This window comes from Magallana gigas, chromosome 1, assembly GCF_963853765.1.
Source record: "Magallana gigas chromosome 1, xbMagGiga1.1, whole genome shotgun sequence".
Classification (NCBI taxonomy): domain Eukaryota; kingdom Metazoa; phylum Mollusca; class Bivalvia; order Ostreida; family Ostreidae; genus Magallana; species Magallana gigas.
This window is the reverse complement of record NC_088853.1, coordinates 46,994,305-47,014,967: the sequence shown is the minus strand read 5'-3', so window position 1 is coordinate 47,014,967 and position 20,663 is coordinate 46,994,305. Positions and strand designations below refer to the sequence as shown.

The window sequence follows — 20,663 nt, the reverse complement described above, 5'->3', positions numbered from 1 at the left end:
TCAGCCGCGTACTCAGGAAGTAGAACTTGATAGATAAAATTGATTATGAACTCTCCCAGTTAGCTCAGCATTCAGTGCACTGCTTGATAGTGATGTGTTTTTCTAAATGCTTTCAATTTTAACAGAAGACTTCAAAAAATTGTTAAAACATGTTGAAATCGCATTACAGTTCTGAGCAATATCAATAGTTTACAAAAATCTGTGATTATTTAATCATAATTCTGAAAAAATACATATACATGAAGCTCAACAACACAACTACATGTACCTAGAACATACTTAAAGTGTATTCTGATATTAATCAATTACATGTGTACAATCGGAATGTCATAAAATATATACTCATTAATTACTATGACCATATACGAGGAGAGGACATGTATAGGCTGTTCCTCCATTCTAATCCACTTTAAAAATATTCAATAAAATATGTTAAATCACCCTTAGTCGAATTTCTTAAATGATTATTTTTATATCATCCATCTATATCATATACCTAGTAGTGTATCAGCCCTGATACACGTGTTTTTGGACTAGGTGAGATAGCAACTGGAAGCTAGGGCTGTATCACCCTCGGGGCTGATATTTCTCTGTCTCAGCCCGTCGTTAAGGGGGTGTATTGCCCTCAAATTTGAAATCGATAATTCTCATATATCTCTGCTTTAAATTAAGAATAGTTTGTGAAATATGTTAAATCACCCTTAGTCGAATTTCTTAAATGATTGTTTTGATATCATCCATCTGTAACGTCCATGTGAAGCTACCATTAGCTTACATCAATTTAAGCACCGGTCTGTAATGTCTGTCTGCAGCACCAATCTGAAATTTCCGTCTAAAAACGTCCGTCTGCCTGTAATTTTCGTCTTTAGCACGTGTCTGTATCTGTGTGCCAAGTCTGTCTGTAACACACATCTATAACGTCTGTTTCTAATGTCTTTCTGAATCGCCTGTATATATCGTCCGTTTCTAATGCCTGTCTATAACGTCCGTCTCTAATGCCTGTCTAAAACGTCCGTCTCTTATGCTTGTCTATAACGTCCGTCTCTAATGCCTGTCTATAACGTCCGTCTCTAATGCCTGTCTATAACGTCCGTCTCTAATGCCTGTCTATAACGTCCGTCTCTAATGCCTGTCTATAACATCCGTCTCTAATGCTTGTCTATAACGTCCGTCTCTAATGCCTGTCTATAACGTCCGTCTCTAATGCCCGTCTATAACTTCCGTCTCTAATGCCCGTTTATAACGTCCGTCTCTAATGCCTGTCTATAACGTCCGTCTCTAATGCCTGCCTAAAGCGTCCGTTTCTAATGCCTTTACAAAACGTCCGTTTGTACTGTATGTCTAAAACGTCCGTCTCTATTGCCAGTCTAAATCGTCCGTCTCTAATGCCTGTCTAAAACGTCCGTCTCCAATGCCTGTCTATAACATCTGTCTCTAATGCCTGTCTATAACGTCCGTCTCTAATGCCTTTACAAAACGTCCGTTTGTACTGTATGTCTATAACGTCCGTCTCTATTGCCTGTCAATAACGTCCGTCTCTAATGCCTGTCTAAAACGTCCATCTCTATTGCCTGTCAATAACGTCCGTCTCTAATGCCTGTCTATAACGTCCATCTCTAATGCCTTTCTAAAACGTCCGTTTGTACTGTCTGTCTAAAACGCCCGTCCTTTAATGCCTGTCTATTACGTCCGTCTCTAATGCCTGTTTAAAACGTCCGTCTCTAATGCCTTGTCTAAAGCGTCCGTCTGAAACACCTGTCTGTATTGTCCGTTTATAGCGTCCGTCGATACACTTTATCGCTCTTCCTTTCCTTATATTGTATACCATAGCCCGATTATCTACGACTGTCGCTTATATGAAAAAAATATAAGTTATAACTAAGAGCGAGACCTCTCCATAACCAGTTTCACATCTCCCACACCTACAACCCCGCCATTTTTAAAGAAAATTTTATTTTTTAATGATGTTTGGTAATGGAGCGTTGGTTTTGTGGGTTTATGGCACAACGACTCAGTACGAATGGATCTTAACAAAAGCTTGGGGTAAGCCGAGAACATCTAACACACAGAAATATGCTTCTCTCGGAGTATTTTTTTCTATTTTAAGAAAAAAATCTTTCACGCCAGTTTATTTTTGTATAACTCCAAATACGTATACAGGAAAATCCGAAGCATCTTTTTATTTTTAGATGATCCCTTTTGACAGTTGGTAGAATATATTAGGTAGAGTATGGTATTACACATCACATAGTTCAATTTGAGAGAAACAAGTGTTGTAGTACATGTATTTTAACAATCTGCTGCAAAGTGCGAAAAAACCAGTTTGTGAGAAACCTATCCTGAAAATTTGTGTGCTTGATTCATTAGTTTCAAAGTTTTATTTCTGAAATTTATTTGAGATTCGTCTGCGTGGTTGTGATGTTACCATGCTAAAATCAACGCATTGTTTATCAAATCAAGCAACGCCATTTCAATGAAATATATAGTACGTAACATGCAAATTTTAGTCAGTAAACACATTTCGAAAATATGCCACTGTTTCATAAACTAACCAGACGAATTAAATTTTACCACAATAACAGAAAAATATTTCGAACCAATTCATCAAAATTTGTTGATATATGTTTTCGGCAAAATTTTTGCAGAATGAAATCAAAGTTTTAAAGGATTTTAAAAAGCCTTGTATTTTTTTTTTAATATGACGTTACGCTGCAGAAGTTTTTTTTTTTTTTTTTTTTTTACGTCTGAGAACCACAAAACGACAATTTTGTTTATTAACTATATAGCCAAACATATTAGGAGATGTAAATATCATGAATCTTAAAAATGATATCGAATATAAGGATTGCAATCAATGTAAGGTTGTGCTGAGAAGAAATTGTTTTTCTCATGAAACTCAATTAATGCAGAAACAATTGCCACAAAACTATTGACAAAATAAATTTATCATATTTGATAATTAGGTTACGATTTTCTTTTCTTTTTTAATCTTTTGATAAGTAATAGATGGTAAATATTAATCAAAGTTAAAGTTTTCATTGTAAAATTAGTGATATTTCAATGGCCTTATATTTCACGCCTTTAATTTTCATCACTTGAAAAATATTATTGTAAACTGCATTGAATGCTTTTTGAAATATTTTATGTTGCTAAAATCGTCTGTATTTTTTTAAAAATTTAATTGTATGACTTTGCAAAGACGGTCAACTTTCTAGGTCGAGATTCCTATTGTGATGTCAGCAAACCTGCGAGCTACCTTTAAGTTAATAATCTAATACAAAGTGCAAAAAGTAGCCCTTTTTTGCTCAATAATCCTGCAACAAATGTATGTGTATTATGAAATGGATCCCTAAAATTTTAAGACGACAGATTTTCATACAACTTAGCATGAACAGTAGGGTCGGTGTATTTTACACACTGTTTAAGATTAAAGAATTTTTCTATTGTAGTTTAAAAAATCAAAATAAGTCGGTCTCCTGAATTTTATTTTCATTTAAAGTAACGCTATACAGTTTGTGTCTCTTGTGTTAAACAACCCACTCTTCAAGGTTGATATTATTTTATATAGATGTTCTCTCTTTCATATTAGAAAAAATCAGAACAAAAATTTAAAGTTATCAAAAGCAAATCTTGTAAACTTTGTAACAATAAATTGTAAAAATAAAACAATAATGAACATTTCCAGCAGGCACGTACATGTGGCACCGCACCGGGAGAAAGGACCCCCCCCCCCCCTCACATTCTCTAAATTTTGCGAATTTAAAGGAGCTGCCCCCCCCCCCCCCCCCCCCGTTTTGGGAGCATGTAAAAAATTATGCTGTTAATCAATAAAATGGCATTAAAGTAATTTATACCAGTAGGTACGCCCCCTTTCAAATTCGATGCTTCATTTCTAAAACTTGACAATTCCCTCATAACATTCAAGATGATCATATCCTTGATATGTATCATTGATTAATTTGACGTTCTAATTATGTAATAATATAGTTACGGCCATTTTTACATTCATTACGTGTTACGTAGGTAATTTTACCGGGACTTTTCCCATCCATGGGTTCTACCAGTGTTACGACATGGTCCAACATTTTCTTTGAAACAGTTACTACCATTTTCTCCCCAATTTCCTGATTCTTTTTCCAGAAACGAGAACTCGTTTTCAATTGGCTTTTATAAACAACTGTTATATTAGAAAAGTACACATCCATTCATACACTTTGAGTACCGCAATTCCGCCCTATTAAACTTGCATGAATTTTTATATTTATCTAAAGAGCTATCACCCAAAAGAGCAATTCAAATGATGATGATGTTAAGTATATAATTACGTAACAATTAAGTTTGTGTCCGGTTCCATGCGGAAATGTGTACGCCGAGCCTTAACACGGCACGCACCTTCACCAATCTTATTCAGCTTGGAAGCGGTGCACACATCATATAACATTCTGATCTCTAATACATGTATGTAAAGTTTTTAACTCAGATCACTCTGTTATGTTTCTTCATTTACCAAATAATTAGTATTTGAATATCTAACATATCATTGAACGATAACAAATCATTGAATCCGGTAAATTTTAAAAATCGACTTCTTTTTTTATCAAATGTTTTTGTTATCTAATAAAAATGCAATCTAATGCAGCTCAATGTTTTTCAAACAGAATAGTTTTAGAAGGTTTTACTCCGAACATGCTATGCAGATCTTTCAAAGGTTTAATACGATACCAGGTCGCTTATATTGTTACAAATACCACAAATATCTTGCATCTTTCAAGAAAATCAATTATTGGCTAAACATAAATAGGGGTCTAATAACAGTTTTATAGGCATTTTATTCTTGACAATGTATGATGCTGGTGATAAAAACCTTTAATTATAACCTTTGAAACTTATGAGAACAATCTTGCAATGATTATGTACATATAGGTGCAATCTGTGAAGTGTTCGAAATAGACACACGTATACTTAATGCCCCAGTCACACATTCACGGATTAAATGCCGGATTAGCTACGGAAGCGATCCGGAATCATTCGTGGCGATATGTATTGACCCGTGGCTTTTCCGTCTGTTATCGTATCCAAACGTAGCAATACTTGTGTCTTTTATTAATTTTCAATCTAAAGTTGAAAATGATTACATGACAAATTAATTTTTCATGTAATCACTTTCAACTTTAGATTGAAAATTGTATAGCTGCGACAATTTTTGAACATGTTCAAAATTCCACTATGGATGAAACCACCGTAGTACTTCCTTAGAAAAACTTACTAAACCGTTTTAGAACGTAGAAGTCCGTTTTAACTCCGTATAAATCCGTAGTAGTTCGTATGTATCAATTTGTATCCATTCCGTAGTGCATCCGTACTAACTCCGTATCATTTGATTTTCCGGTGTCAACCGTGGAAAATATTCCGTAGTAGAACCTAGGAGTTGATCCGTGAGTGTGTGACTGGGGCATAAGGATTCTGAAAAATATTATCAAATCACCCCCTGTCCAACATTGCTTGACGTTTTTTGTTTGGTTTTTTTTTGGCGAGCAGGTTATCAATCATATTCGATTACAAGAAATAGACTGAAAACGAAGAAGTATTTGGAATAATATTCAGTTAGGTGATGCGCAAGTACATGAATATGTATACACATAAAAATTAGAAATTGAAGAACGGAGACACCTCAAAAGAAATCCATATAGAAAATTATGGCCGATTTAAAAGAACGACCGTGAGTACCTTGTTGTTATTCATATATAAATTAATGGCCGCGAAGAAAAAGGTGTAATATGTGGATAAATTATTAACTCATGGATTACTTGACATCCCAAATTGTAATCATGATAAACCAATACTTAATATAGGATAATATTTAATTTGTTCAAAGATGAATGATTTATTTTGAAATAAACATTCAAGATATACATTTAACACATGGAACATATTCAGATAAAGTTGACTTATGTAAAATAAACAGTAACATTAAAACAGCAATATCACAGATAACCGCATACTGTGGATCATTTGTTTCCATATACAAAATATTGCTTATAATTAAATAATGCCTAATTTGCTGGAATTTTCTGCATGGTGCTAATTGTTTGTTCATTTTTCCGGTATCAACTTAAATTCATATAATTCAGTCACCAAAAGTAATATTATATTGTCATTTATGAAATTGCAATAAATAGAATTACTAAGTTTGGAATCAAAATGCAAAAACTTGCATCCACAAAAAACCCCAAGAAATGCCATATTTATTTATTTTGCATCATTAATAGTAATTGAGCTAATCATTTAAACTCCCTAGCTGACTTTCTCATTGTGTTCGGAGTCATGGCTGTCCTCCAGAACCTGGTACTGACTGTACAGACTGAGTTCACTCCCCTGTCTACTGCCACCATCACTGTCTGAATCACACACCGCGCCACTCCCACGCACCTCACCCCTGACTCGGACCGTGTCCAGATCGAGCTGACTGAGACTGTACACACTGTCCCCCTGACTCTCTGAGTCGTCGTCCTCCTCCTCCTCCACCCCATCGTACAGACCACTAAACTGTTCACTGCTGTCCTGGATTCTGTCCTCTGGGAAACTCTCAAAACTTAATGGCGGCGGTTCTCTGCTTAAATAGTTCATTCCCTGTATCCCCCCTCCCCCCTTCTGGTTCACACTAAGTCCAACAGATTGTTCATGTTGGTGTGTGGTGGTTTTACTATCCTGGCTCTCACCACAGGATTGTTCATGTCCTTGCTGAACATGTTCTGTGTCATCAACAGATAGAGGATCCTGTGACAACACGCCCTCTGTTGATTTCTCTTGGTCTGACAGATCTAGTAGAACACTGCCTGGATCCCGTCTGTCTGCTTCCTGTCTGTCCATCTCCTCTGTGGAGCTTCCTTTCCTTTCAGACTCTTCGGCACTAAGAGCTCTCCAGTCAAGAGAGGTAGAATTCAAGTTTAAAGGAACATCTTCTGACCACAGGTCTTTCCGCTCTTTATCTTGTGCATCACTCTTTAAAAAGGATAAATGTGAAGAACAAGGTTATTAATTAATGTAAAATACAGAAGCAATCTGTGATTTACCTGAATAATTCTATTTTCTACAGTTTCTTAACAATAATTTTTTAAGAAAGTCATGTAATTCCAACCTTGCTCTGACTGTGAAATCCACTGAAAAGGGCCGCTGCAAGTTCTTGTTTCTTTTCTAGTTCCCTCTGTTTCTGGTCAGATTCTGCGTGATGACTATCCACGACACTGGTATCCGGTTCCAGAAAACCCTCCTCTCCCCAAACCCTGCTGACCCCCTCTAGCTTCAGATCAACATTTCTACAAAACCAAATGAAGGCAAAAGGATCTCAAATGCTATTTATTCAAGCTATATGCTACATCCAACCATCTACTTATTAATAAAAAAGGATTTCAATAAAACTGATTCAAAGTCACTTAATATATAAGGGGTACCACTGACTATCAGTTTCTTTAATGAATGACACTGCAGTTAAAGTTGAGCCTCCTTATAAGAGTAATTATAAGTTTTAACTTTGAGTAATTATACAATATTTCCAATGAGATATATCATACATGTATACTTCTCCTTAAATAATATATATGTAACTTTTGAGCAAAATTAATGAACTTGACCTTTGAGTACTGATATATTCTTACTTTAAGTTATATATTCTTATATTGAGTAATTATACATTCTTAATTTGAATAATTATATATTCTTACTTTGCGTAAATATAGATTCTTACTTTGAGTCATATTATATGTTCTTACTTTGCGTAAATAAAGATTCTTACTTTGAGACATTATATGTTCTTACTTTGCCTATAGATTCTTACTTTGAGTAATTAGACATTCTTACTTTGCGTAAACATAGATTCTTACTTTGAGTAATTATATGTTTTTGAGTATAATTATGTATCATTGTATTCTTACTTTGAGTCTGAGGTGGCCGACTTTGTTGGTTTTCCTGAGGAATCTGATGCCACAGATCCACTCCCTGCATTCTCAGCAAACCCAGAAAACAGGGGATCAACTGTAATAGAAAGAAACTACAGTCTCTGTCCAAGGACCAACCAATTACTCAATACTTTGCCATCTTTCGAGGGTCTAGGAACTGATCTTCATTAATATCAATTTTCTAAGTGTGTATCTTATTTATTAAATATAGCATAATATACTAGGAGCAACCACCCACCTTTGAGTGGAGACATTCTTAGATTTTTGTGTATGTATGGTTTTGTCTCCCCTTCTAAAGAATCACATACAAAGTCATCCAAATAGGAGAGGGTGAAATCAAACTGCAAAGACAAGTCAATCATTTAATACCTCACAGAGAAAGCCTGTTCTCTTTATACATACCACATATGTTGAACCAAAAGCTCCTCTAGTTAGGCAAAGGATGACTGCACTACAGGACATGCGATATTTGCATGAAAATAAACTTTTAAAACAAGCATTTTTCTTTCAAATGCAGAAATGGTCGACATGCAAACTGCAACTTTACATAATTGCGTTAAATAAGAGTTTGTTATTACATGTACCAAATACGAATTTGTTTTCATAGGCAGGAGTCATTGCGATTCCTTGAATCTCTATACAATAACGAGGATCCCCACTTTTATATTGACCTCATACATAATCAGCACGTGTTTGTCTTTTGTTCTCCATTTAACAGTAGTTGTATATTTGCATTATCTAAGTTCTTTCAATGAGAGATTAATACACAAACATGCGCTCATGGTTTAAATGAGAAAAAACTACTTCTTCTTACTTTCGCTTTCTCTGTTGTAAACAGTATACTTGTACCATATAGAATAGATAGGGCTATGGTGAAAGTGTGATGATATAATTTTTTTATACATGGCACCGTTATTCACCCTAGTCTAATTTTAGTACCACTCTGATGATGTCAGCTCCACCTCTTATGCATATTAATATCAGTCTTATGTTCGACCAATGGCAGATATGCAAAAATTCTCTATTTTTCGAAAGTTTTACGGAGAAAAACATAGAAAAAGTTTATTGTTCTTAATTTATGTTGGAAATGACAAGACTCTTTAACAAAATAAACAAAAGTCTTATTAAGATAACAGAAGCCACCAAAAAAACCCCAAAACCGGTGTAAGTGCAGTCATCCTTGAATAAATATAAACCTAAAAAATTAAGCCAAAATTACCACTTTACCAAGAAATAACCAACTAACTTTAACAACACCATGACATTCAATTGAAAGAAATACATTGCGGCCATGTATTACAGAAAACAAACTCTTTTTTTTTTTGGTGGTATTCTTAAAATTTGCACAAGACCAATTGTAACATTTATGAGAAAATGATATTTTTACTTGTTTTGAGACTTGCCAACACAGTGAAGTAGATAAGTTTTGTACAATTTGACCAATGTTTGACCTGTGTACCTGTGTCAGGTCCCGTCCCTGGGGGTCCACTGTCAGTGGCTGGGCACACAGTCTCTCACACTCCAGCAGCTTCTGTCAACAAAATGGCAACCAAGAATTCAAACTGTACATTCTAATGATTACTGTTCTGACCTATATAGCAAATGTTGAAATCACCATTTACATGTATATGTGCTGAACTGCCACTTAGTTTTCTGCATTGCTATATCTAACAACCAATATTTACTTTTATTCAAGTTTGCCAAAGAATTAACCAAAAGGGTAAAATATACCTTCATACATGTACATCCATGATACAAGTATGTTCTTTAATCAATGAAAGTCTATAAATTTATTTACTTCTTGACTGAGCATAATAATAATGTGTTACATAATTGTTGACCTGTAGCAAAGTGTAATCTTGTGTCGTGTCACAGAAGCTCACACACCGGTCCCTCATGTCCCTTACTGCCTTCGTTACCACGCCTGGCTGCACTATCCCCCCACACAACAGACTCGTCACACATGACAGGATCCACAGGCGAGTCAATGTGTCAAGGGACTCTCTCAAAAACTGTTTCTGTAGAAGGGACATAACTTTGTCATCAGGCATATTCTTCAGCAGAAATGAGCACTCACTCAGTACCTACAAACAAGAGGGAAACATGAGTAACTTAGTATTTTTTGAAATGACATGAAATTCATTGAAATTAACTAATTAAATCTTCATAACTATTCTCAAATTATCGCATGTTTAGCTCAATATACATTGGATATCGCTAATGTAATAAATTCTGATATACCACTGTGTATTCTAACCAGACGTGATGTCATAATTAAACATTAGGTAGGTTTAGGCTGTTGATTGACGTAGAATGGAAAATTAAAAGAAATTCAGCTGAAGTGTGCGGAGTTGTAAATGTGAATTAATGCTGTTTTAATTTTTTCCATGGATTGATAAAAATATGTTAAAAAATAAAATGTTCTTTTGTTAATCTTCAAGGAACTTTTTTAAGCGTAAAGTTAATGATATCTTGCAGTAAATGTGTTGTGCAGCTAACAGTTATAATATTTTACAGAAATGATTGGGATTTAACAAAAGACGTGGTAAAAGTTGATAAAAAGAATCTCTGATGGTTTGCGATGGTATATGATTTTTATCCAACTCGTTGAGTGCTTTCTATCCCCTCACCAAGGCTCGGGGATAGAAAACACACGTACATCTCATTGGATAAAAATTATATACCATCACAAACCATAAGAGATCCTATATATAGCAGTAATATTCCCTTGGCTATGAAGTTGCAACACAAAACATTCAATATAAAGTATTTCAAGAATAAGTTTGGATTGCGCATGTATGATAACTTTATCTATGAAGCAATATTGGGAGATATTGGTATGATAACTTTACCCATGAAGCAATATTGGGAGATATTGGTATAACTTTACCCATGATGCAATCTTGACCAGTTCTTTTGAGCAGTTTTCCTGGAACAGCCCCTGCACGGATTTCTTGACCAGGCTCTGAACTGCCTCCGGTACCTGCCTACTGGTGTCTCGGGGATAGTTCAAGACTGAAATTGTGCAATACAATTGTTCAATTAAATTATGTTTCTATAACTGCAAATTTAAATGCATAGGAAACTGTTTCATACAATACTGAAATTTGATTTTCATAACAAAAAGGTTCTTTCATAATCTACCTAAAAAAGAAAGTAACTGAATGTTTACTTTTTCAAACTGAAAATATATATATATATAATTAAGTCATGAAGCAAAGTAAAGACCCAGTCTAGATCTAGTTTTACAACCACTACCTGAGTGGTTCAATCATTCTATTATTGATCTCTAAATAAATCATACAATTTTTTCTATATTTAGTTAAAATACCTTTTTTTTTTTATGTAAAATTTCAACAATTTTTTTTTATTCTGTTACAGGGGTGAGTCTCTCTGACCCTGTGTTTACAGGGGTGAGTCTCTCTGACCCTGTGTTTACAGGGGTGAGTCTCTCTGACCCTGTGTTTACAGAGGTTAGTCTCTCTGACTCTTTGTATTTATAGATGAGTCTCTCTGACACTGTATTTAAAGGGTTGAGTCTCTCTCTATGTTTACATGGGTTAAGTCTCTCTCTGTGTTTACAGGGGTGAGTCTCTCTGACTCTGATTTAGGGGATGTGTGTCTCTGACTATGTATTTACGGAGAGGAGTCTCTCAGACTCTCTCTCTCTGTGTTTAAATGAGTGAGTCTGACTGTGATCATATTTGAGTAAGTCTCTTGGTTTAAAGGGTAGAGTATCTCTTACTCTGTGTTTACAGGGGTGATTCTCTCTAATTCTGTGTTTACTGGGGTTAGTCTCTCTCTGTGTTTAAGAGGGCAAGTCTTTCTGACTCTTTGTTTACAGGGATAAGTCTCTTTGTGTTCATGTGGGTCCCTCTGTGTTTACAAGGAAAAGTATTTCTGTGTTACAGGTTTTTTCTCTCTGTGTGTAGGGAATAGGTCTCTCTGACTGTGTTTACAGGGATGAGTCTCTCTGACTGTATTTACAGGGATGAGTCTCTCTGACTGTGTTTACAGGGATGAGTCTCTCTGACCCAGTGTTTACAGGGATGAGTCTCTCTGACCCAGTGTTTACAGGGATGATTGTTTACAGGAATGAGTCTCTCTGACTATGTTTACAGGGATGAGTCTCTCTGTCTATGTTTACAGGGATGAGTCTCTCTGTGTTTACAGGGATGAGTTTCACTGACTATGTTTACAGGGATGAGTCTCTGTGGACCTACCCTGTGAGAGCTGGTTCAGGACTCGGTCCACCATGTCCCTGGGCAGACCACTGCGCTCCTCTCTCAGGATTGTCAGGACCATGTCATAGCCCCAAACACCATCTAAGCTGTATCTACTGCTGCTCAGGAAAACTAATAGACACACCAATTCACATACAAACACACACAGCCATAAACATGTATAATGATTTATATTAGAAACAGACAACTGATGCATGCATTTCCCCCCTGGTTCAGTGTTAGTGTATGCATCATTTAGTTATCCTGTTACCAGACTCTGTTTGATGTTGGGTGTAAAGGATACTTTTCTGTGAGAGTGAGAATCCTGTCTATGAGTTCTGACTCACTGAAATCTTTCCTGGGACGAGCCAGATGTTCTATCAGTTTACTACAAACCACCTTGACATTGCTCTCATTGGCCATACTGAACAAAAGGTCAACAGTCTACAAGATAAGTTGTACTAAATGTACTTACAGTCAAAATGTATTCAATACACTTAAAGCAGTGAAGATAAATGTACTATACTATATAGTCAAGAAAAATAGATTTATTCACCTTTTATTCTTGAAGGGGCAAAGTAAAAGTAAAAGAGAGTCTTAACCATAGCCTGTCTTTACTGTCATCCTTTACTTGTATGTTCTCTGTGTGACAAACATTCATTTACCTTTGATTGGATGGCTGGATCTGGGTCTTCAAGAAGCTCTACAACAATCATCTGACAGTCTGTGATGCTCTCCGGGCTCACAGCTATCAAGTGAGTCAGTGCTTTCACACCTGGTTAAGACAATTTCAGTTAGAGTTAGACTGACGCTGAAGTAAAAAGCCCTACCAGCAGGCAGTGATTGATAATCTGCTAATCATCTCACCTATGTACTTGAGCACATAGCTAGTGGAGCCGATGAACCTCTTGACCCTGACACTGGCTTCAGTCAGGAGAGCTCTGTGGGGCACTATCCTGGTTATAGTCACAATACACTCATACATCACAGCTGAAAAAGTGTCACAGTTAAATCAAATATGACCCAAAATGTATATGCGTAAGTATGTATATTAATATTCGCCAAGTCAATGTAGAAAACTATCTTATTGAAAACCAAATTTCCGCCAAATAATTATATCGTACAAGCTTAACACATGTACATGTAATAAGTTTACCAAAATGTCTTGAAAGGCAGGGTAATCCATCAAAGTTTAACATAAAATACATTAGTCTTCTCTTATACATGTATTATAAATTCCTGAAGATTCAAGTGATATCTTACATGTACATAGAAATGTTGTTTCTTTTTATATTTCATATGCATTCTAGAAAATGTGTAAAACCGAAAAAGATTTCATTGTACACTTATTGGTCAAATATAAAATAGAACTTTTTGGAATTTGAGGAAATAGTCCAAATAGCTCGAGAGTTAAAAATTTATTGATGGCAGGTATTCAGAACAGATAACTTATTGAAACTTAACAAGTAAGTGTTCGTGTGCCACTTATTGCAAGCTTTTTTGTAAGTGAGGGACTACCCCATGTAAACTTGAATATTCCCATGGAGTTATAGATCTGTAGTTAGATAGCACTAACCGTATGACATCCTTGCCTTGGTATTAAACTTGTCCAACAGATCCCTCAACAGAGGGTACATACTCTCGCTGTTTCTACATGAATAGAAAAAGAAATCATATCAAAAGTGCTTAATAAGAAGTCATAGTACATGGTAGCATCACAGACAATGTATGGCACTCACTTCTTGTTTTCTTTGCCAAGACAGGCTAGAGCTCTGAGAATGTCTATTTGTAACCATGGTAATGGAATGCCATGATATTCAAAGGATGATGGGAGACTTCTGTTCATGATCTGTTGTAGAATACTGCAGAGGTCAGAGGTCAACGTCTCAATGCTCTGAAGTCCACTCTGTAGAGAAAGAAATTACCGGTGCACAAAAATTAATCGAAACATGTTTCTGAACAGTTTACTGTTAAATTAATAGTTAATTTTGTATGCTGTATAATAATATCAGTCTATGTTTCCATTGCTGCATGATTAACAAAAATTAGTAATTTAATAATTAATAAATTAGCTCTCTCCAACTTTTATTTCTGACGTTTTTGAAAGACAGTAATGGAAAGCCAGAAATTGGTCATACTTTGAGCAGTTGGAGCTGTATTTTGACTCCAATGGACATGACCCCTGGATCTTTGTCATAGAGCAGCTTCCTACAGTTGTCCTGTAGATGGCGCTGGTAGCTGGGGGTCAGCCTGATAAACCTGAGGATACAACAGGCGGCCCTCATCCTCACCAGCTCCCTGTAAATACACTCACAGATTGAATACAACACACTGGACCAACAGAAACACAGATTGCCAATGTATAAATCAACAGGCTATTATTTTCAAATAATTCAAGTTTGCCTGCAACATGTTATTTGATGGGCTAAACAAAGGACTATATTTGGTATTGTCAAATGTCTGCCCTCAATTTTAACAAATATTTAAATGTAAGTATCATATCAAAATTTTCATAAAACATTATCCAGAGTATGTCTTGATATTAGTCAGCATTGTCCAATAGCTATTCATCTATGACATCACAAAAATGGGCAAATTCCCTAAATTTTGCAAACAAATGAAAATATTGTCATTTTTCCTTCATATTTTGCCTTTGATAGTATAGAACTCATGTCTGCTTAAATACCATTTTTACATATATTTTTGCTCTTATAATAATACACATCATAGATAAAAATGAGCATGCAAGCATATGCTTGTTGTTTCCCATTTGAAAAACCCTCAAAAATCACCCATTTTTGGCTCTAAAACATTAATTTATTAAAAGAAGACAATCTTCATGATGTCATTTATACATTATAATGTCACTGGGGTGATCACTTTTTACATACTGATCTTAAATATGATTTCAACTATCTTCAGCCATATTTTTAAATCCCTCCATGAAAATTTAATTTGGGGGGCAAGAAATGCATAATACCACACATAGTCCTTTGTTGATATTGTTTAACAAATTATGTCTATGAAACAATACTAGATGTATCAATCTGATGTCACATTCAAATTTTATCAGCAGGATCTTTATCTTTTAGGAAAATCATGTCTTATTTTCAGAACTTAATGGTAGAATATTAAATTAATATGGAGAAACATATGAAAATGAAATTCATTCATAAAATATTACATACTGACTAGAATTCAGATTATCAACAAGTGTGTGTTTATTTGCACTAATTTTAAATAAATTGGGGACAAATAGAATACAGACCTGGGATGTTGTAATTTTTTCTGGACTAAAGGCAACATCATGGAAATAACCCCACCATCTGACTGAACAAGATGGCACACTGCAGACAGAGCAATACAGTTGTCTAGAATGTTGGTGCTCTGCAGGTCCTTCAGGAGAAAGGCAGAAGATATTTTGAAATAAAAATACTGTACATATTGGCATTTACATTAAATAAATCAACATTTAAAAAAAAACATCTTGACCATGTTGCTGACATTAGGATTAGAATGACAAGCTCTAAATATCAATCTGAATGATAATTACACATCACACACCACTTCTTTGTCAATGGTTGTATATTTTGCCAACATAGAAATTCCACAGAACAAAATATGGACCCATATGACAATGTGTTTGAATATGAGTATTTCCTATGAAACAATCTACACAATAGGTCCCTGATGTAATAATCCTAGCCCTTTTTATGAACAATATGCAATTCAAATACATAGAAATGAACATTTAACATAAAAAACTTGACAAGATAATCAAATAAGCACAATCAAAATTTTTAGGAGCATGATCAATGAAAGCAAGAGGCTCATCAGCCATCCAGCTCACCTGACTATAGTCTGTCCCAGATTACCTTTTCCAACACTTTTTGATGAATTTTAACAAAAATACACATATCTGTCAAAGAAGTACAATTGTAATCGATTCAAGGGCAAAACTCAAGGATTTCTTCATTGACACAAACTTCATTCAATTTTATTTGATGAAATCAACATGAATGAAAACAACTTTTGGTCTGAAAACTCAAAAAATCTTCTGCTAAAAAGCAAAATACTGCGCCTATAATAATATTATAAAAAGTTCTCAAAGATTATTTGCAGCTGTGGGAGTATTGATTAACAAATAATTAATTACTGGAGTTCACGTGTGGGTTCATGTAGTCTGTAATTAATCAATATGCAACATAATCCCTTACAAATGATAAATGACATTGGAGATGAAATCCTAAGCTTATTATGGTAAACTGGAATTGGAATCTGACCATCATCTGAGTGGGGTTCGTCAGTTCATGATCTACCAACCTTTTGAATGGTGTTCATCAGCAAAAGGCTCAGTTCATGATCCTGGTGAAGTAGAAGGATAGCTGCTATGTAGCCTGTATAAACATTAATGTCATAATCATGACCATTATGTCAATACAGTAAAACTCGTTTAGTATGAACACAGATATAGAAAATAGAAAGCGAAGTTTTTTTGAGTCCCCAGTAAATCTTCACAAATCTTTGCAAAATTTTACAGTTATAACGAATTTACGGATATAACGAATTTATGGATATAACGAATTTATGGATATACCGAACTGATTTAGAATTCCGTAGAGGTGAATAATAACGAAATTTAACACTTTTATAACAAATTTCTTAACAGTTTAAAAACTTTGTACTACCATTTTACATAATAGTTTAAATGAATTTAATTTCATATAAATTTTTCAATTCACAATCCGATTGTTAAATTCAGGTATCAAAGTAATGTATTTTTATTTTAAGCCTCAATTAGTAAAAATTATTGTCTTGTAAAAGAAAACATGTATATAGTGAATTCGCTATATATATTATTACGAATTCGTTTTACGGATATAACAAACTACAGATATAAGGAAGTAAATCCACTGGTCCCTAGGACTTCGCTATAACTGAGTTTAACTGTACCGGTACATGTATGTATCTATTATAAATAAATGGTTTTGATATAAGTGTTAAATAAATGTTGCATATTCATGCACTGCTAAAATTTCATAGAAAAGCAAGAACTTGCCCATTCTTTTCTCAAGTCCAGTGCCCTGTTGGGCGAGTTTGATGGTGTGAATAAAACCAAAGGAGACGTCGTATCCCAACAAGTGGCAGTAAATCAGTCTAAACAGCAGTTCACCCACCGTGCCCTGTAGTAAATCAAAATTCATATAGTACAAACTGCTGACCCAGGCAGGGTCACTTACTAGTACAAACTGCTGACCCAGGCAGGGTCACTTACTAGTAGTACTAACTGCTGACCCAGGCAGGGTCACTTACTAGTACAAACTGCTGACCCAGGCAGGGTCACTTACTAGTACTAACTGCTGACCCAGGCAGGGTCACTTACTAGTAGTACTAACTGCTGACCCAGGCAGGGTCACTTACTAGTACAAACTGCTGACCCAGGCAGGGTCACTTACTAGTACTAACTGCTGACCCAGGCAGGGTCACTTATTAATCAGTCTGATCACAGTGTCACAGCATTCTCTTACTGTTTTTAAGATTGACTGCATTGTCTGTACAGATACTGTACCTGTGAAACATCTGTTCTGTTCAAACTCTCTTGAATCTGCTTCAGCTCATGTGTAATGTAAGTTTTCTCTTCCTAAACAGTAAGAAAAAAAGATACAATTTATAACATTTTGTAATGATCAGATTTAAAAAGATTCTTGTATACAAGTTGACTTTCTTTTTTATATATGGGAATTTTTTGTACCCGAGTTGACTTTCATTTTTTATACAGGAATGTTTCTTTACAAAGAGGTTGGTATATATATTCATATAATTGACAATTTGACAAATGCAACAAAAACAGGAACTCGCGAAGGACTATAAAGAGTTAACTACATAAGCATGCAAGGTTTTCTTTGAGGCAAGAAACAAAAGATTGAGTCACATTAACTTAAAAAGAGTGCAGGCCCGAGGACCATAAAACTTAGAGAAGCTCACTTTTGATTTCAGTCTAAGACTTACTTTTCTGCTATATATTTTCCCTCATGTAAAAGTGAGACTGAGATCAAAAGTGAGCTTCTCTAAGTTTTATGGCCCCGGGGCCAGATGTAGGATTCTAACTGTTATCCTAGGATTCCTAGCACATAAACGCATATCAACGAAGAGCTGACGTGTTAACGGCGAGAAGGAACCTTGAGCAAGAGTTATATAATGAGGCAGATGAGTAGATACTAGATAAGTACAGACAAACAGACAAAAGGACAGACTGACAGCGGTACGTAAGTATTACCGTTAGACTGCGACATCTACTGACGCTGCACAGGAAGCCTTGAAATGCTCGCCCCATTATTTTTTTCTGAGGCATAGTCTTTTCTCCTGGAGACCCTCGAGGGCCATCAGAGAACAGCTTAGGTAGCGAAGCAAGCGTCTTCTCTATGATATCTGACATCTTCTTCTTCTTTTTAAGTCATCCTGTGTTAATAGTAATACCGACAGAAATGTAAGTTTATGTTCTAAAATTAAAAGTAGCTTACGACCATGACTACTTTCGTTTTTAAAATAAACGGAAATGAAAATGTTGAATTGTGATATTAACTCGCACTAAGATTTATTCGTATGTGTCATAATGAAACGTCAGATAAAAAATCGGAGAGGATTATAAGATATTTTGTTATACTTTCATGTTAAATACTGAAATCTGATTGGTTAAGACGCAGTTAATAATATTTACTATTACCCTCAGCGTTAGCAACGCACTTGGCAACGGGTAACATTAAAAAATGTTACATGCGCGAAAATTATGCGCGTACGGTTCGCTGTAGAATTCACGTTATTCCTATATAAAAGCAGTAAAATTTTCTTAAAAAATTTTAAAAAGACATTCAGTATAACAAAATAAATAGTGCCTGTTTGGGAGGATAACAGTTGAAATTGACACCCCTCGAAAACCATTGTCAACCTCCGCTTCGCGTCGGTTGACAATGGTTTTCTCGGGGTGTCAATTTCAACTGTTACCCTCTCAAACAGGCACTATTTATATAATATTTAAGGAATGAATTCAATATTTATTAGTTTTATACGATATATAGCGTAAACTGTTTCAAACCATTATATATCGTATAAAACTAATAAATATTGAATTCATTTCTTATAATTTAATTTTTTTACTCTTTAATTCATTGTAGATAAAAAACGGTAAAATTCTTTATACGATATAAAATAATTTTTTTAGCCAATCAGAAAGCGCGTTACAACCAGAATCAAATTATTATTGTCATCTGCTTAATTAGAATAAAATCATTAAAACTGATAAAAAACGAATGCAATACCATAACAATATCATTGAAGCCTGGTGGCAAAATCATGCAGTAAAATTTAATTTTTTTTTACATTTTTCAATGTCTTTGTCTGTTACAACACTACGAATCGATTTGGTATTGTACAGTCCAATAAATTCAAATGACGTATCGTCAGTGCGCATACGGGGTTTGCTTATTTAAAAGAAATGAAAATCACAGGAAATGGCCAATATTCCAATAATTAATTGTACAATTGCTAAAACATATAATTCTAAATATAAGTAATAAGGAATCGTTCTCTGAATATTTTGAGGTGATAATTTCGGTCGGTGCGTGATCAAATTTATCATAAAGCCCTTCGGGCTTTTTTTTTGGATTTGACCATGTTCCGACCAAAATTATCACCTCATAATACTTAAAGAATGATGCCTTATTCCTTACTCCCGCGATTTTCAATCAATTATTTGAATAAATCTGAATTACGATGCATATGTCCTACAACTTATTGTGTATCGATCAAAAGTTCTTATAGATGTTTTCGTGCGTGCGTGTGTGTTGGCATGGGCCTCGACAAAATAATGAATCTAATTAATTACAGTCCGTCAATGAATAAGTTCTACTGAATCTCCAGACCGTCGGTCTTTACGTGGTTTTACTCTATCCATATTAAAATAAAAATAATCCAACTATCTTTTTATTATTTACATACAGATTTCTCAGGAATTGGAAAGATCGAGAAATTTTAATTTATGAAATTCTTTTCATGTGTCGGTGATTAAGTTAATTCCTCATCGCCATCACCATTTTCCAATGACTCCATAGGTCCGACAATAACCCAGCTTATCCCAGTTGCATAGTAAAAGACAACGGAATAAATAATCTTATGGAAATCGTCCCTCCCTTTATAGTCGTTAGGGCCGCAGCACTAATGTCTGAGTCAGAGCATGAATAGCTAAACTGAATACGTCTTGTCCATGTACATTCTGCGCTACATGCTCCTTCCAGGCACGTAGCATCGTTTTTGAAAGTGGGGGGGCCAGACTCATCCAAAAAATCTTGACAAGCAAAAAAAAAAAAAAAAAAAAAAAGGTTACTTTCCAAAATCCTGAAAATCCTAAACCGTGGGGGGGGGGGGGGGGGGAAGAAAAGAAAAAGTTACTTTTAACTTCAGTGAAGTTATTCTCAATCCAAATTTTTAC

At 35.0% G+C, this 20,663-nt stretch overlaps 1 protein-coding gene across 2 annotated transcripts; it reads right to left on the bottom strand.

The window, feature by feature from the left end:
• Positions 1–5,866: 5,866 nt before the first annotated feature.
• Positions 5,867–18,724, bottom strand: LOC105329029 (AP-4 complex subunit epsilon-1). Of its 2 annotated transcripts, none has more exons than XM_034465204.2 (19): positions 18,456–18,724; positions 17,748–17,819; positions 17,238–17,361; positions 16,502–16,575; positions 15,447–15,574; positions 14,317–14,476; positions 13,918–14,084; positions 13,755–13,828; positions 13,046–13,168; positions 12,844–12,953; positions 12,483–12,622; positions 12,179–12,294; positions 10,846–10,970; positions 9,797–10,039; positions 9,415–9,486; positions 8,194–8,296; positions 7,932–8,031; positions 7,139–7,316; positions 5,867–7,002 (listed from the first exon to the last, which is right to left on the bottom strand). In XM_034465204.2, exons 1-19 carry the CDS (start codon positions 18,612–18,614, stop codon positions 6,295–6,297), a joined length of 2,976 nt encoding a protein of 991 aa, XP_034321095.2. In that variant the 5' UTR covers positions 18,615–18,724; the 3' UTR covers positions 5,867–6,294. The 2 variants fall into 2 exon arrangements, with proteins under 2 accessions (XP_034321095.2, XP_034321096.2); XM_034465205.2 differs by having other exon boundaries at positions 12,179–12,291.
• Positions 18,725–20,663: the final 1,939 nt, after the last annotated feature.

Excerpts from the sequence above, each read along its gene's own strand:
- LOC105329029 (XM_034465204.2), bottom strand. The coding sequence starts at position 18,614 with ATGTCAGATATCATAGAGAAGACGCTTGCTTCGCTACCTAAGCTGTTC. Across the intron at positions 17,820-18,455 it reads GTAGATGTCGCAGTCTAACG|GAAGAGAAAACTTACATTAC; the intron begins GTAATACTTACG and ends CTTACTGTTTAG. Across the intron at positions 10,971-12,178 it reads CCTGAACCAGCTCTCACAGG|TCTTGAACTATCCCCGAGAC; the intron begins GTAGGTCCACAG and ends GCACAATTTCAG.